This window comes from Tursiops truncatus, chromosome 1 (genome assembly GCF_011762595.2).
Source record: "Tursiops truncatus isolate mTurTru1 chromosome 1, mTurTru1.mat.Y, whole genome shotgun sequence".
NCBI lineage: Eukaryota > Metazoa > Chordata > Mammalia > Artiodactyla > Delphinidae > Tursiops > Tursiops truncatus.
This window is the reverse complement of record NC_047034.1, coordinates 149,641,093-149,658,540: the sequence shown is the minus strand read 5'-3', so window position 1 is coordinate 149,658,540 and position 17,448 is coordinate 149,641,093. Positions and strand designations below refer to the sequence as shown.

General features: G+C 35.9%; 1 protein-coding gene across 9 annotated transcripts in view; it reads right to left on the bottom strand.

Annotated features, from left to right (window-relative positions):
* Positions 1–17,448, bottom strand: part of FOXJ3 (forkhead box J3) — a 130,839-nt gene that overhangs the window by 51,416 nt on the left and 61,975 nt on the right. For 7 of the 9 annotated variants that reach the window (XM_073791271.1, XM_019938004.3, XM_019938008.3 and 4 more), the window contains one exon: positions 4,481–4,564. The exons of the other annotated variants lie outside the window; for them this stretch is intronic. In XM_073791271.1, coding sequence (XP_073647372.1) covers positions 4,481–4,564 — 84 coding nt within the window. The remainder of the gene's footprint in view (positions 1–4,480; positions 4,565–17,448) is intronic. 9 annotated transcript variants of the gene reach the window in all.

The following is a 17,448-nucleotide window of genomic DNA, read 5'->3' as shown; positions in this document are numbered from 1 at the left end:
TCAGAAAGTCTACAAATAAATGTTGGCAAGGATGTGGGAAAAAAAGGAACCCTAGAATGCTGCTGGTGAGATTGTAAATTGGTGCAGTCACTACAGAAAACAGTACGGAGCTCCTCAGAAAACTAAAACAGAGAACTACCATATGATCCAGCGATTCCACTCCTGGGTATATATCTGAAGAAAACAAAAACACTAATTTGAAAAGATATACACACCCCAATGTTCATAGCAGCATTATTTACAATAGTCAAGATATGGAAGCAAACTAATTGTCCCTCAATAGATGAATGGATAAAGAAGTGGGAGATATATATATAAAATACTCCATTTTACATATATACATATATATATGCATACAGGTATTATGTATAATGGAATATTACTCAGCCATAAAAAAGAATGAGGGGGCTTCCCTGGTGGCGCAGTGGTTGAGAGTCCGCCTGCCGATGCAAGGGACACGGGTTTGTGCCCCAGTCAGGGAAGATCCCACATGCCACAGAGTGGCTGGGCCCGTGAACCATGGCCGCTGAGCCTGCGCGTCCGGAGCCTGTGCTCCGCAACGGGAGAGGCCACAACAGTGAGAGGCCTGCGTACCGCAAAAAAAAAAAAAAAAAAAAAAAAAAAAAGAATGAGGGACTTCTGTGGTGGTGCAGCGGTTAAGAATCCGCCTGCCGGTGAAGGGGACACGGGTTCGAGCCCTGGTCCGGGAAGATCGCACATGCTGTGGAGCAACTAAGCCCATGCGCCACAACTACTGAGCCTGTGCTCTAGAGCCCGCAAGCCACAACTACTGAGCCCGCATGCCAAACTACTGAAGCCCGTGTGCCTAGAGCCAGTGCTCCACAACAAAGAGAAGCCACTGCAATGAGAAGCCTGCGCACTGCAACTAAGAGTAGCCCCCGCTCGCTGCAACTAGACAAAGCCCGCGCACAGCAACGAAGACACAACGCAGCCAAAATAAATAAATTTTAAAAATAAATAAATTTATAAAAAATAATAATAATGATGAAATTCTGCCATTTGCAACAATGTGAATGAACCCATAGGGTATTATGCTTAGTGAAAAAGGTCAAATATTCTATGTCATCACTTACATGTTGAATCTAAAGAATAAAATGAATGTATACAACAAAACAGAAATAGACTCACAGATACAGAGAAAAAGCTAGTGGTTACCAGTGAGGGGAGGGAAGTGGGGAGGGGCAAGATAGGGGTATGGGATTAAGAGATAGAAACTACTATGTATAAAGTAAATAAGCAACGAGGATATATTGTACAGCACAGGGGAATATAGCCATTACTTTGTAATAACTTTAAATGGAGTATAATCTATGAAAATACTAAATCATTATGTCATACACCTGAAACTAATATAATAGTGCATATCAAGAAACTAATATAATAGTACATATCAACTATACTTCAATTTTAAAAAAATTTAAATAACATTGAAGAAAAAAATTAGTATTCAAATCCAAAAATAAATAAAGGCCCATTATCTCACAATAAGATATGCATATATAAAAAGAAATCTAATTCAGTCTTGTGATCTTCAGCATAGCAAATACTAGTGGCAGTATAACGCAGTTGTAAACAGCATAGACTCTGAAGGCAGACTACCTGAGTTCATAATCCTGGCCTTGGTACTTACTGTCCTTTGTACCCTTGGATAACAACATCCGTGCCTATCGGTTTCATCATTTGAAGTTACTATAAAAATTACATGAGTTAATATACATAAAATTCTTTAAGAAAAAATCTAGCACATAAACTCAATTATCATTATTATTATTATGCTGTTATCTTAGTTCAGGTTGCTGTAACAGAATACCATAAACTGGGTGGCTTATTAACAACAGAAATTTGTTTTTCACAGTTCTGGAGGCTGGAAGTCCAAGATCATGGTGCCAGCACGGTCAGGTTCTGGTAAGAGCCTTCTTGCAGGTATCTTCATTGCTATTCTCACATGCTAGAAAACAGCTAGCCAGCTCTCTGGCTATTCTTATAAGGGCACTGATCCCATTTATGAGAGCTTCATATTCCTGATCCAATTACCTACCAAAGGCCTCACCTCCAAATACCATCACACTGGGATGAGGGTTTCAACATAAGAATTTGGGGGAAACACAAACATTCAGTCCACAGCAGCTCTTAAGATTTTTATCTTTTCCTTTAAAATAGCTGAGAATACTGAAGCTCAAAAAATCTAACAACGTGCCAGAAGTCACAGAAGAAGTAAATTGTAAAGCCAGAAGAAAAACACAGGACTCCTAGTCAAGGAGCCCACTCATCTTCACCATGCTAAACTTTATCAATAATTCTTTTTAGGTCTTCAGGTCTACTTTATGATAAATAAAGAAAACATGGTAACAGGATGAAAGAAATTAGAAAAAGGAAAATGAAAGGCACTTACATTATTCAAGGATTAAGAAAAAGAAAGGATTACCACAAGGCCAAGAGAGAACAAGGGTTTGTGTTCATGTAAATGGAGGGAACAGGAAGGCAGTCCAGACAACTGCATTAAGAATACTAGACTGGAGATAACAATCAGGCTTTAATTTTCATTTAAGACATAAAGATACTGTTACTTGCATTTTTAAAAATTGCTTCTCTTTACATGAAAAGCTCTTCTCTCTTCAAAAATGTGTGAAATACTTTGATGTTTCACATATAACTCTGATATTTACACATGGACAAAGAAGTAACATTTCAAAAATTTAATAAGGAAATTTTAGGGACGTCAACATATTTACCATCTGCATTTTAAAATCCTTTGAAGTTTCAAGTTACGGGTCATGTTTCGTTTTTGACAAAACTTTAAATGTTTAAAAATCGTACTCACTATTTGACCATCTTAGGCATTTCCTTAGATAACCCAATGGTTACTTAAATACAAACTCTGTCCTAATAAAAATACTACCCCCCCCAAAGCCTCTAAAAAAAATAGACATATCAGTTTATCAGGACACAAAATTATGTTTTTTAAGAAGAGTATCTTTCAGAGTGTTTGTTAAACAATATCTGTCTCCCTGTTTAGACATACTCTGATTACAGCTGTTCTCTTTCTATAGGTTTCTCTCCTACAGTAGCAACCAACACATAGCTCAGGCCAAAATAAATATCAATATACTAACTGAAAGGCTCTGGTACTGGATATATTATGGAACTACACTACAAAGGCAAATTGTTGAAGATTTTACATGCTTTAAACTTAAAAGATAAAAAGATAAACAGCAGGAAATAAATACAGAAAATATATGTCCAAAATGTACATTCAAGAACATACATAAAACATAATTCTGTAATCAGAATTCTATATTTCTATATAGACTTCCATTATAAAACTGACAATATGGTCTTCAGGAAAAAAAGGGGGCTCTCAGAAATAAAGAAGTATTGCTCTAAGAACTATGAAACAAAGCAACAGAAAAAAAGTCAGGCTTAATATCCAAAAGGAATGCCCAGTTGTCAACCCAAATAAGAATTCAATTTTCCAAAAATAATTCAAGTTCTAGGAACTTCAGAAGAAGAGAGCAAATGGTAGAGAAGACCACAATTCCTCAGCCCTTCAACATATACATCCTTGCTAATGCTCTGAGTTAAACAATGTGGATTCTCCTCTTCCTTTTAAAATCTGGCAATAGATGCTAAACATTTTATACTCCACTTTCTCACACAATTAAAGTCCATGTGCTCAATATGTTTTAAAAAGCAAAAGATGGAAGGCAATAAGTGAGATTCATTCCCTCTCAAATTTTTACATACGTATCTCAGCCTTAAAACTCTATTACCAGAAGACTATGCCACCAATACTAAACTTTATCTTTTTAAATTTTGGTTTGTATAAAACCAAAAAGTGTTCTGACCTAAGAGTTCACTTCTAATTCTGCAGAGCTTAGTAACTGGAGTACTGAATTCCCTCTGCTGGCACCATAAATCTGCCTGACTAAATCCCGTTGCTGCTATACCTCATGGCTCACCCAATCCCAACTTAAACTCAGCTTGAGGTCCTTAGAGACTCTGTGTACAAAATAATTATTACATGGTTGGAAGCAGGAAAAAACATTTTGAGGATAATCAGGAAAATTCAATATAATCAGAACGATTATCTTCAGTGAAAGGGAACGGTTTTGTTATATAAAACCAGTCCTCAGTGGTGTAGACAGAGAGTAAAGAGTACCAATTAAAACTCAAGAGACCTGGATTCTCCCTCAGTTAAACAACAGCTGTGCCCTAATTACAAAACAAACAAACAAACAAAACCCCTTTTACTTAATTCCTAAACTGCCCACCTCACTCAAGAGTTGTTGAGATCAAATAATAAGTCTGAAAGTGCTTTGAAAAAATAGAAAATGCTATCCAAATAAAATATTACCTTCATTACAGTTATACTTACTGTATTACTGGAAATGAACTTTTAAGATCTATATTTCTGACATAATAACCCCATCAAACTAAATATGTGATAAAGAGCTTTTACCCGTTCTACAGATCGTGCTCTCTTCTTTGGCCGAGTAGGCAGCGCATCTTCCTTCGGATTGGTGTCTATTGCCCAATAGGACCCCTAAAGGTAAAGAAATAAATTATATTAACAGTATTTTACAGGAACTCTGTAACATTAAAATGGACTTTCACAATCCTCTGCTTCAAAAGCAAACATTCTGCAGTTACAACAATGGAAAAGTAGCATGAGAAGAAATACTAGTTTTGAATGGAGAAAAGTAAAGTTTATACAAGAAAAAAAGTCCATTTATAACTATGTTATTAAAGAGAGGAAAAAATCACAATCTGAAGAAGCCAAGTCCAAGAAATCTGCCACAGCCAAATTAAAAACGGAAATGATCAACCGAACACATTTAAAACATATATATATTAATTCTTAATTGAACATATAAGATAATTACAACAGCATATGACATTCAAGTCTAACAGAATTTTGTATTATATGTAGTTTCTGCACCCTGGGACCTCACAAAACTAAACAGGTAAGTGAAACAATTTATAAAAACAACTTTCTTGACCACGTTTTAAAACAATAAGTGCAATGGTCTGCACATAAATCTTTTATTGCTTATTCTATCACAGTTAATTTTAACTATCTTCTCTTACGTTTTGATACAAATTCTCAGACCACTCTTTCAAAAATACATACTGAGGACCTACTGTGTTCCAGGCACTCAGAAATTGTGACTCCCTTGAAAAATAACTTGAAAAGCATAGATCATACAGTTTGCACATATACAAATGAGACCAAAGCTCAGAAAAATAAAAGTGGTCTGTTCAACCAAGGATTTGAGAGTCAGGACCAGAATCATGTTCTTTGCCTCTATCATTTCATTAATCTTCCTAAGCTGCTTTTTCAGGCAATATTTGACAACAAGGGGAAATACAGCTTTCATCTATCAATTTTCACACTTTGTGCCCAACATGAATTATCTCCTTATATCTCCTTAAATATATCATGTTCTTTCATGCATCTGTGCCTGTCCTACATACTTATCTCCTTGCCTATAATATCCATCTTACCACTGACAAACTCATATTCTACCTCCAAAACTTAGCTCAGATGTTATCTAAAGGAATCCTTCTCTGATCCTCCTACAATACTCAAGAATTCATCTCTCTCTCCCTCTGCAAGATCTCTATACCATTTATACATTTAGATGATTGTCTGCACTTAACATTACAATTTTATTTACAGGTCTGTATCCCTTCTAGGCTACAAGTTCCTTAAGTGTAGAAACTCATTCCTATATCCACAGTGCACGACAGAATCAAACACAGAGCAAGTACTCAATAAACATGTGTTAAAATGGCGGGGGTGGGGTGGGCGTGGGGGAAGATGTTGAACAAATTGTGCCAAAAATGTCAGAGTACAGGGTATAATGCCAGGCCTCCCCAGGTCCTAATCTAGGCAGTATATGAACTCAGCACTCACTTCACACACAGCCATACTGGGGCATTCTTCCATGTTATCTTTTCTGCATTTCAGCTAATGAGCCTACCGGACCTGATGTAAACTTGCCAAGAACCACGTAAAATGTTAAGCACTAATTATGAGTATGAGTATGGTTATGAGTATGGTTCAGGCTAGCAAGTTGCAAAATAAACAAAGCAGGAAAATGTGCTACACTCAGTTGTTGCTGAAGTTGAAACTGAAGCAGGAAGAAAAATACCCAAACTCACTGGACAACAGTTTAAAAACCACTGTTTATGGAAATGATAAATTTCAGTGTTTAGTTTGCTTTGCATGGTTGTGTATATTTGTATTAATCTGGGAAACCACTCACTGTCCAAACATTTCACTGATTTATTAAACATTTTAATAAAACTACAAAAACAAATATGTATCTGTCCTTCCACACAAAATATAATTGGCTGTAGCTTATCACAAATCAACAAAAGAGAAAAAAATCGTTCATAAGCCTAACCCATCCATTATGTACTTACAAAACCCTGAATGCCCATATATCTGAACAAAACTGTATTTCGAAAAGATACATGCACCCCTATGTTAATAGCAGCACTATTCACAATAGCCAAGACAGAGAAACAACCTAAATGTCCACTGACAGATGAATGGATAAAGAAGATGTGTTATATATATACAATGGAATATTACTCAGCCATAAAAAAGAATGAAATAATGCCATTTGCAGCTACATGGATAGACCTAGAGATTATCAGACTAAGTTAAGTCAGAAAGACAAATACCATATGATATCACTGTTACGTGGAATCTAAAATGTGACACAAATGAACTTAACTACAAAACAGAAACAGACTCATATAGAGAACAGATTTGTGGTTGCCAAGGGGGAAGTAGGGCAGGGGAGGATTGGACTAGGAGTCTGGGACTAGCAGATGCAAACTATTATATATAAAATAGATAAACAACAAGGTCCTATCATATAACACTAGGGAACTATATTCAATATCCTGTAATAAACCATAATGGAAAAGAACACATATGTATAACTGAATCACTCTGTTGTACACCAGAAACTAACATAACACTGTAAATCAACTATACTTAAAAAAAAAACAAAAAAAACCCTGAAAGCTCAAATGCAAAAGCAATTGAAATGATTCACAAAAGAAATTGTAAAATCTTCCACCTAGTGGCTCTTGCTAAACTATTATCTGAGTTTCACCTGTGAACTCACCCGTTTGGATTAAATGACTTAAAACTTCCCTTCACAAATCAAAACTGCAAGGTAACATTTGATACCCATTAGGATATCTATCATCAATAAAACAGAAAATAACAAGTGCTGGCAGGGATGTGGAGAAACTGGAACCTTTGTGCATAGCTAGTGGGAATATAAAGTGGTACAGCTACTGTGGAAAATGGTATGGCAGTTGCTCAAAAACTTAAACATAAAATTACCGTATGATCTATCAATTTCACTTTAAGGTATATACCCAAGAATCAAAAGCAGGGACTTGAATAGATATTTGTACTCTCATGTTCATAGCAAGTTATTCACAATAGCTGAAACGTGAAAGCAACCCAAGTGTCAATCGATGGATGAACATATAAATAAAATATGGTACACACATACAATGGAATATTATTCACTCTATAAAAGGAAGGAAATTCTGACACATGTATGCTATAACATGAGTAAACCCTGAAGACATGCTGAGTTAAACAAGTCAGTCACAAAAAGGAAAATACTTTGTAATTCTACTTACATGAGGTACCTTAGACAGTCAAAATTATAAAGACAGAAAGTAGAATGGTGGTTGCCAGGAGCTGGGGGGAGGGAGGATGGGGAACTATTGTTTAATGGGTACAGAGTTTCAGTTTGGGAAGATGAACAACTTCTGGAGATGGATGGTGGTGATGGTTGCACAACAGTATTAATGGACTTAATGCCACTGAACTATACACTTAACAACAATGACTACAACAGGGAGATGAACTCAATGCTTTGTGATGACCTAGAGGATGGGATAGGGAGGGTGGGAGGGAGGCTCAAGAGGGAGGGGATATGGGGATATATGTATACATACAGCTGATTCACTTTGTTGTACAGCAGAAACTGACACAACATTATAAATAAAGCAATTATACTCCAATAAAGATGTGGGAAAAAAAAGTTAATCAGAAAAAAAAATGATTACAATGGTTAATTTTATGTTATATATATTTTACCACACACAAAAAAAATCCCTTTCAGCTACCTTTAAAAAGCAGCTACCTTTTCTCTTCCATATTAAACAATATTTCTCGCAGAAACTGAACTGCTTAAATACAGCCAATCAACAAACACACATTCCTTCCCAGAGTAGGGCCTACTCCTCTAGGCTTATGTGGAGCAAGTAAGAAACAAGAGTTTTCTGTTTTCTGGTTTTATTTTTTCAAGTCAACTTTACTTAAGTATATTTTTTAAAAAAATAAAGTGCACCCATTTTAAGCATACAGTTAAAGGCGTTTTGACAAATGTATACATGCACGCAACTAACACCAAAATCAAGATAAAGAACATTTCCATCACCCTAAAAAGCTCCTTTGTGTGACTCAACAAGCAACCCCTCTTCCTTTGCCCCCACATGTCCATCCCATACAACTACTCATCTGCTTCCTATTATTATAGTTTTGCATTTTATAAAATTTCATATAAATAAACTCAAACCGTCACACTATTTTCTACTACTATTAGCAATGTAAGAATCGAGTTGCTCCATGTCTTTGCCAATACTTGGTATTTTAAGCCTTTTCAATTACAGCCATCCTAGTGGATGTATAGTTGTACCTCAGTGATTTTTGTGTGCATTTCCATAATAATGTTGATACGCATCTTTGCAAGTGCTTACTGGCATCCATGTATTATCCTTTGTGAAGCAGTTATTCATAAATTTTGCTGCATGTTTTATTTGGTTTATAAGATTTTTTGTTTTTTGTGTTACAAGGATTTTTTTTATACTTTTTAAATAGCAAGTCCTTTGTCAGAGATAGATACATAGTTAAGTTTCTGTGTAAGTGTGAGGTAAGGATCAATACAAATTTTTCTTTCACCAAGGTATACACTATTTCTTGAAAAGACTATGTCCTTTCCCCATTGAATTCACTGGCATCTCTATCAAAAATCAGATGAATATATATGTGAGTCTACTTCTGAACTCTAGTCTGTTCCATTGATCTACATGTCTACCCTTGTGCTAATACCATTTTGTCTTGATTATTGTAGCTATATAGAAAGTCTTGAAATCAAGCACTGTAAGTCCTACAACCTTGGTTTTTTTCAAAATTGTTTTGCCTGGTCTAGGTCCTTCGCATTTCCACATGACTATGAGAAACAGCTTGTCAATTTCTAAAAAAAAAAAAAAAAGAAAGAAAAAGAAAGAAAGAAAAAGAAGTCTGCTAGGACTTTTAAACTCTATAAATCAATTTGAGGAAGACTGACATCTAACAATATGTCCTCTTTTCCACATGCTATATCTCTCCATTTACTTAGGTCTTGTTTTATTTCTCTCGGTAATGTTTTACAGTTTTCAGTAAACATGTCTGCATATATTTTGTTAAAACATATCACTAAAGTATTTCATTATTTTGGATGCTATTGTAAATGAAATTGCTTTATTTTCCAACCATTAGTTGGTAGCATAAAAAAATTATACTGACCTTGTATCTTGCGACTTTGCTAAACTCATTTATTACTTCTAGTGGCTATTCCATAGACTCCTTAGGATTTTCGACATATGCAATAAAGTTGTTTGCAAACAAAGAAAATTTTACTTATTCTTTTTCAAACTGGATGTCTTCTATTTTTTTCTTGCCTTATTCCATTGGCTTGGACCTCTAACAGAAGGTTGAATAACAGTGAATGCAAGCATTCTTGTTTGTTCTCAACCTCAGAGGAAAAGCTTTCAGTGTCTCACCATTAAATATGATATAAACTTGGTTTTTTATAGATGCCTTTAATCAAATAAAGGAAATTCCTTTTTATTCCTAGTGTGCTGAATGAGTGTCAAATTTTGTCAAACTTTTCTACACTTGAGATAACATGATTTTTCAGTTTTCTTCTACTCACATGGTGAGTTAAATCAATAGGTTTTTAAATTTTAACCTGCACTGCACTGCTGGGACAAATCCCTCCTGGTCATGATGTATTCTCCTTTTCATATATCAATAAATTTAATTTGCTAATATTGTGTTAAAGATTACTGGGTCTATGTTCAAAGATTATTGGGTCTATGTTCACAAAGATATTGTTCTGTACTTTTCTTATTATTTCTTTGCCATCATAGTGATGGTGACCTCATGAAATAAACTGAAAACTGTTCCTTCATCCACTTTTTTGTGGGGGACGGGGGGTGGTGGTAAGAGTTTCTGTAAGACTGGCATTGCTTTTTCCTTAAATATTTTAGCTTCTTGTTTCATTGCTTTTTTGTTCATTTTCTGTTTTATTGATTTCCCTTTATTATTTCCTTTTTTCTACTTACTTTGGACTCACCTGGCTCTTATTTTTCTAACTTCTTAAGATACATGCTTAAGTAATTGATTTTGGACCCTTCTTATTTTTCAACTAAAAGCATTTAAATTTTGATATTTTCTGCTCTCATCACTCAGCTCAAAATATTTTCTAATAACCCTTATGATTTCTTCTTTGACCCAGAGGTACTTTAAAACTATATAAATTTCTACTTTTGAGATTTTCTAAGCATCTTTTTGTTTTTTATTCCTAATTTAATTCTGCTAGTCAGAAAACATGCGTCTGTAAAATTTCATCATTTAGAAGGGATTAATATCAACTTAACAGCTCATACAACTCAACATCAAAAAAAAAAAAACCCTGATAAAAAAATGGGCAGAAGACCTGAATATTTTTCCAAAGACATACAGATGTCCAATAGGCACATGAAAAGATGCTCAACTTCACTAATCATCAGGGAAATGCAAATCAAAACCACAAGATATCACTTCACACCTGTCAGAATGGCTATCATCAGAAAGACCACAAATAACAAATGCTGGAGAGAATGTGGAAAAAAGGAAACTCCTGTACACTGTTGGTGGGATTGTAAATTGGTGCAGCCACTGTGGAAAACAGTATGGAGGTTCCCCAAAAAAGCTAAAAGTAGAACTACCATGTGATCCAGCAATTCCACTCCTGGGTATATATGTATTAAAAAAAATGAAAACATAGGGCTTCCCTGGTGGCACAGTGGTTGAGGGTCCGCCTGCCGATACAGGGGACACGGGTTCGTGCCCTGGTCCAGGAAGATCCAACATGCCGCGGAGCGGCTGGGCCCGTGAGCCATGGCCACTAAGCCTGTGCATCCGGAGCCTGTGCTCCGCAACAGGAGAGGCCACAGCAGTGAGAGGCCTGCGTACCACCAAAAAAAAAAAAAAAAAAAAAAGGAAACATTAATTCAAAAGATACATGCACCCCAATGATCATAGCAGCATTATTTACAATGGTCAAGATATGGAAGTAACCTAAGTGCCCATCAACATAGAAATGGATAAAGAAGAGGTGGCATACATACACAATGGAATACTACTCTGCCATAAAAAAGAATGAAAGTTTGCCATTTGCAACAACATGGATAGACTTGGAGGGTTATTATGCTTAGTGAAATAAAACAGAGAAAGACATATACTGTATTTTATCACTTATATGTGGAATCTAAAAAAATAAAACAAACTAGTAGATATTAAAAAAAGAAATAAACTCACAGATATAGAAAACAAACTAATGGTTACCAGTGGGGAGAGGGAAGTGGGGACGAGCAAGACAGGGGTAGGGGTTTAAGAGGTTGGAACTACTATGTATAAAATAAATAAGCTACAAGGATATATTATACAGCACAGGGAACATAGCCAATATTTTATAACAACTATAAATGGAGTACCTGAAACTTATATAATATACCACATCAACTACACAATTAAAAGTCTGTGGATTTGTTGATTTCTCTTTTTAGTTCTGTAGTTTTTGTCTGGTGTTTTTGAAGCTCTACTTTTGGGCACATACATTTATAATTCTTAGATGTTCCTGATCAATTGATCTTTTCTTCTGCTGTATGCAATATTCTGTTAAGGCCATTCAGTGAACTATTCATTTAGTTATTGCATTTTTCAGCTCTACAATTCATTCATTCATTACGAGAATATGTTTTATTTTAATTCTTTCAACATATTTATAATGGCTGTTTTGAAATTTGTGTCTGCTAAATCCACTATCTGGGCCACCTGTTCCACCTGATTCAGGAGCTAACTCCAACTCTTATCTAAGCCATACTGATATCAATCTCTTTCACTTCCTTCACTTCAAGGCAAGCTCCCCATAAAGGTTTCTTTAAGTAATATACAATGCTGAATTCCAACAAAAGTACTACAGGCATACCTCAGAGATACCACAGGTTCGGCTGCAGACCACTGCAATAAAATGAATATCACAATAAAGCAAGTCATGAATTTTTTAGTTTCCCAGTTCATATAAAAGTTATGTTTACACTATAGTCTATTAAGTGTGCAATATCATTATGTCTAAAAAAAACAATGTATGTACCTTAATTTAAAAATACTTCATTGCTAAAAAATACTAACCATCATCTGAGCCATCAACTAGTCATAATCTTTTTGCTGGTGGAGGGTCCTGCCCCAATGTTGATGGCTGCTGACTAATCAGGGTAGTAGTTGCTGGTAGCTGTGGCAATTTAATAAAATAAGACAATAATGAAGTTTGCCCCATCAATTGATTCTTCCTTTCATGAACAATTTCTCTGTAGCATGCAATGCTGTTTGATAGGATTTTACCCACAGAATTTCTTTCAATAGTGGAATCAATCCTCTCAAACCCTGCTGCTGTTTTCTCAACTAAGTTTATGTAATATTCTAAATCCTTTGCTGTTGTTTCAACAATCTTCACCTTCACCAGGAGTAGATTCCATCTCAAGAAACCATTTTCTTTGCTCATCCCTAAGAAGCTACTCCTCAACCATTAAAGTTTTGTCAAGAGTTTGCAGCAGTTCAGTCCCATCTTCAGGCTCCACTTTTAATTCTAGTTCTCTTGATGTTCCCACTCCACATCTGCAGTTACCTCCTCCACTGAAGTCTAGAACCCCTCAAAGCCATCCATGAGGGTTGGAATCAACTTCTTCCAAACTCCTGTTAATGTTGATGTTTGACCTCTTCCAGTGAATTCGTGAGTGTTCCTAAAAGCATATGGAATGCTGAATCCTTTCCAGAACACTTTTAATTTCCTTTGCCCAGATCCATCAGAGGAATCACTATGGCAGCTATAGCTTTATGAAATATATTTCTTAAATAGTAAGGTTTAAAAGTCAAAATTGTTTGTTGATCCATGGGCTGCACAATGATGTTGTGTTATCAGCAGGCATGAAAACAACATTAATCTCATTGTACATCTCCACCAGAGCTCTTGGGTGACCAGGTACAATTTCAATGAGCAGTAATAGTTTGAAAGGAATCTTTTTTTCTGAGCAGTAAGTCTCAACAGTAGGCTTAACATATTCAGTAAACCATGTTGTTAGCAGATGTACCTTGGTGGTCAGAATGGTAAATGAGCACTGCCTTCAACTTAAATCCACCAGTTACATTAGCTCCTAACAAGAGAGTCAGCCTGTCCTTTGAAGCTTTGCAGCCAGGCAGTACTTCTCTTTAGCTATGGCAGTCCTAGACGGCACCTTCTTCCAATAGAAGGCTGTTTTGTCTACACTGAAAATCTATTGTTTACTGTCACCATCATAATGAATTATCTTAGCCAGAACTTCTACATAACTTGCTGCAGCTTCTGCATCAGCACTTGCTGCTTCACCTTGCACTTTGATGTTATAGAGACAGCTTTGTTCCTTAAACCTCACGAACCAATCTCTGCTAGCTTCAAACTTTTCTTCTGCAGCTTCCTCACCACATTCAGCCTTCATATAACTGTAGAGAGTTAGGGCCTTGCTCTGGATTATGCTTTGGCTTAGGGGAATGTTGTAGCTGGTTTGATCTTCTATCCATACCACTACAACTTTCTCCATATCAGTAATTTCACTTTCTTATCATTTGTATGTTCAGTGGAGTAGGACTTTTAACTTCCTTCAAGAACTTTTCCTTTGCATTCACAACTTGGCTAAATGTTCAGCACAAGAGGCCTAGCTTTTGGTCTATCTCAGCTTTCGACATGCCTTCTTCACTAAGCTTAATCATTTTCAGCTTCTGATGTAAAGTGAGAGATGTGCAACTCTTCCTTTCACTTGAATACTTGGGGGACACTGTAGGGTTATCAGCTGGCCTAACTTCAATATTGGTGTGTCTCAGGGAATAGGGAGGCCCAAGGAGAGGGAGAGAGAAATGCAGGAAAGTCCAGTAAGTGTAACAGTCAGGATACAAACAACATTTATCAATTAAATTTGCAGTCTTATGTGGGCATGGTTCATGGTACCCCAAACAAGAGTAACATCAAAGACCGCTGATCACAAATCACCATCACAATTATAACAATAATGAAAAAGCTTAAAATATTGCAAGAATTATCGAAATGTGACACAGAGACGTGAAGTGAGCAAATGCTGTTGGAAAAATGGTGCCCAACAGACTTGCTTAACACAGGGTTGCCACAAACCTTCAATTTATTAAAAATGCAGTATCTGCAAAGCACAATAAAATGATGTATGCCTATACAATACTTAAAAGGTCATGTGATATCCTGAAGAGATCATCTATTAACCACAGACCTGGATTCAAATCCCAGATCTGGTTCGATAACCTCGGACAAGTTACAAAACCTTTGATCCACTTTCCTCATATCTCTTTCATAGAGTAATCATGACAATCAGCCCTAAGTGTACATCAGGAAAACTAGTCATCAGCATTTATTTACCACCTGTGTCCAATAGACACTTCTTGTTTATAGTTAAGTCACTTTGCAAATAATTTACAGAATAAATAACAAAAGGATTGTGGAAAAAAACCTTGTATGAGATATTTTAGTAGGAATTTAAACATATCAAACCCCCCCAAAAAAATAAACATAGCAAACCCAAACTTTCTATATTTTATATATATAATACATATTTAAAACAGTCAATTTTTCTGGTTTTGAAGGTATGTATATCAAATGGTCAGTATCTTTTGAATGTAAGTGCTTAAACTGTCGTGTATGAAACTAAAACATCTATCTTGTAAATACTGATTCCAGATTTCCAATCTCTAAAATGTTCTACTTTATTACTTGTGGGGTTTTTTTCCTTATATTTTGCTATCAAAAGGCAATGCTGATTCCAGATTAGAAATATATATTTAATAGATTCTAGCATATTATTACTTCTTGTTCTTCTTCTACTTTTCAAAATGCAATACATTTGTAATTTTTGATGGCTCAGAATTTTGTTGAAGGATGGCCATCTCTGCTCCATAACTGCAAAAAACATTTTCATATTTGGTTTATAAATCCCAAATAGAATGATGAATCCAATTAATGTTTTCATTTCTATATCAGTTATTTCCTTGTAAGCACTTCTGTTTACACATCAGACTTCAGGACCTGTCCACTTATGAACCATATCAAGTGAATTTTGGTGCACAAACATCATAAAAGGTGAAAAATACTGTAACATGACTTCCTAGGGAAAAATGGGATGATTCAGATTCTAGTCACAAAGTACTGCATGATGAACACCTTCTTGTTGAATGACTAAATGGATGAGAATAGCAGGTATCTTTTTGTTCTTAGAAATATATCACTAACCCAGTATTTCTTGGGTTTGGGAAAACTAATCTATAATATCATCCACTCAATTTCACCATCATAATTAGAGTGTTGCTCTCTGTATTTATCTTCTGATTCTACTGATAACAGTAAACAATTTTCCTCTGTCAATTTTCATCTCTTTGCCATTTTGAGCAGGAAAAAAATACCTAAACTCTCAACTATGTTCAATGAAAACTAAAGGGGAAAAAAACAAAAAAAGACTAGACTTAAATGGCATCTACAGACTTTTATTACACCTTCTTGAAGGATGCTATACTTTGGGCAACACAATAAGAAAACTGAAGGATAATAGTGATAATTTCGTTACTTCATTGTCCTTCTAGGTCATTCAATCATTCTGCTATATTCTTGTTATTTTAGTGGTTGGGCATGATGGAGAAAAACTGATGGGTAATGATGAAATAATTCTTAAGATGATGATAAATTTTCTAATTGTGCTTTGGAAGACTTCTTATAAAGAATAAAAGTCATAAAGTAAAAATCTTAACAAATTAGAACCACTCAAAATACATACTCAAAAACGAAATTGGGTCCAACAGACCCTGATGATATACTATGGGTTAAATAAAATATATATGAAATATTCCCTCCTCCATTATTTGATCACATATTATTTTGTATTAATCTTCTAGTATTCTTTCTCATCTCCTACAATTTCTATCAAAGAGCACACTAACATGCACATAAAAAGATGATCATCATCATCTGCCATCAGGGCAATGCAAATCAAGCCCATTATACAATGAGATACCACTTCACATCCTAGGATGGCTATAATAGAAAAGGCACACAATAAAAGGTGTTGGCAAGGATATGAAAAACTGGAAGCCTCGTAATTGTTAGAGTAAACTGGTGCAGCCTCTTTAGAAAACAGTCGAGGCAGTACAAAAGATTAAACATATGACCCAACAATTCCACTCCTAGAGAAATGAAAACATGTCCAAGAGAAATGAAAACATTACGGCCCTACAAAACCTTATACACAAATAATCATAGCATTTTTCATAACAGCCCAAAGTGAAAACCACCCAAATGTCCATCAACTGATGAACAGATAAACAACTGTGATATACCCATACAATGAAATATCATTCAGTCATAAAAAAGGAATAAAATGCCGCTATATGCTACAACATAGATGACCCTGAAAGCCTTACATTAAATGAAAGAAGCCAGACACAGTAGGTCACATATTGTATGATTCCATTTATATAAAATGTCCAAAATAAGCAAATCTATAGAGATGGAAAGTAAATTACTGGTTGCCAGAAGTTTGGAGGATGAGGGAGGGTACCTGGTAATGAGAAGTGGGTTTCTTTTTGGACTGATAAAATGAAAATGTCGGACTTCCCTGGTGGTGCAGTGGTTAAGAATCTGCCTGCCAATGCAGGGGACACGGGTTCGAGCCCTGGTCTGGGAAGATCCCACATGCCGCAGAGCAACTAAGTCCATGCACCACAACTATTGAGCATTCACTCTAGAGCCCACGAGCCACAACTACTGAGCCCACGCGTCACAACTACTGAAGCCCGCGCGCTCTAAGGGCCCACATGCCGCAACTACTGAGCCCGCGTGCCACAACTTCTGAGTCCGTGTGCTGCAACTACTGAAGCCCGCACACCTAGAGCCCGTGCTCCACAGCAAGAGAAGCCACTGCAATGAGAAGCCTGCACGACACAACGAAGAGCAGCCCCCCTCACCTCAACTAGGG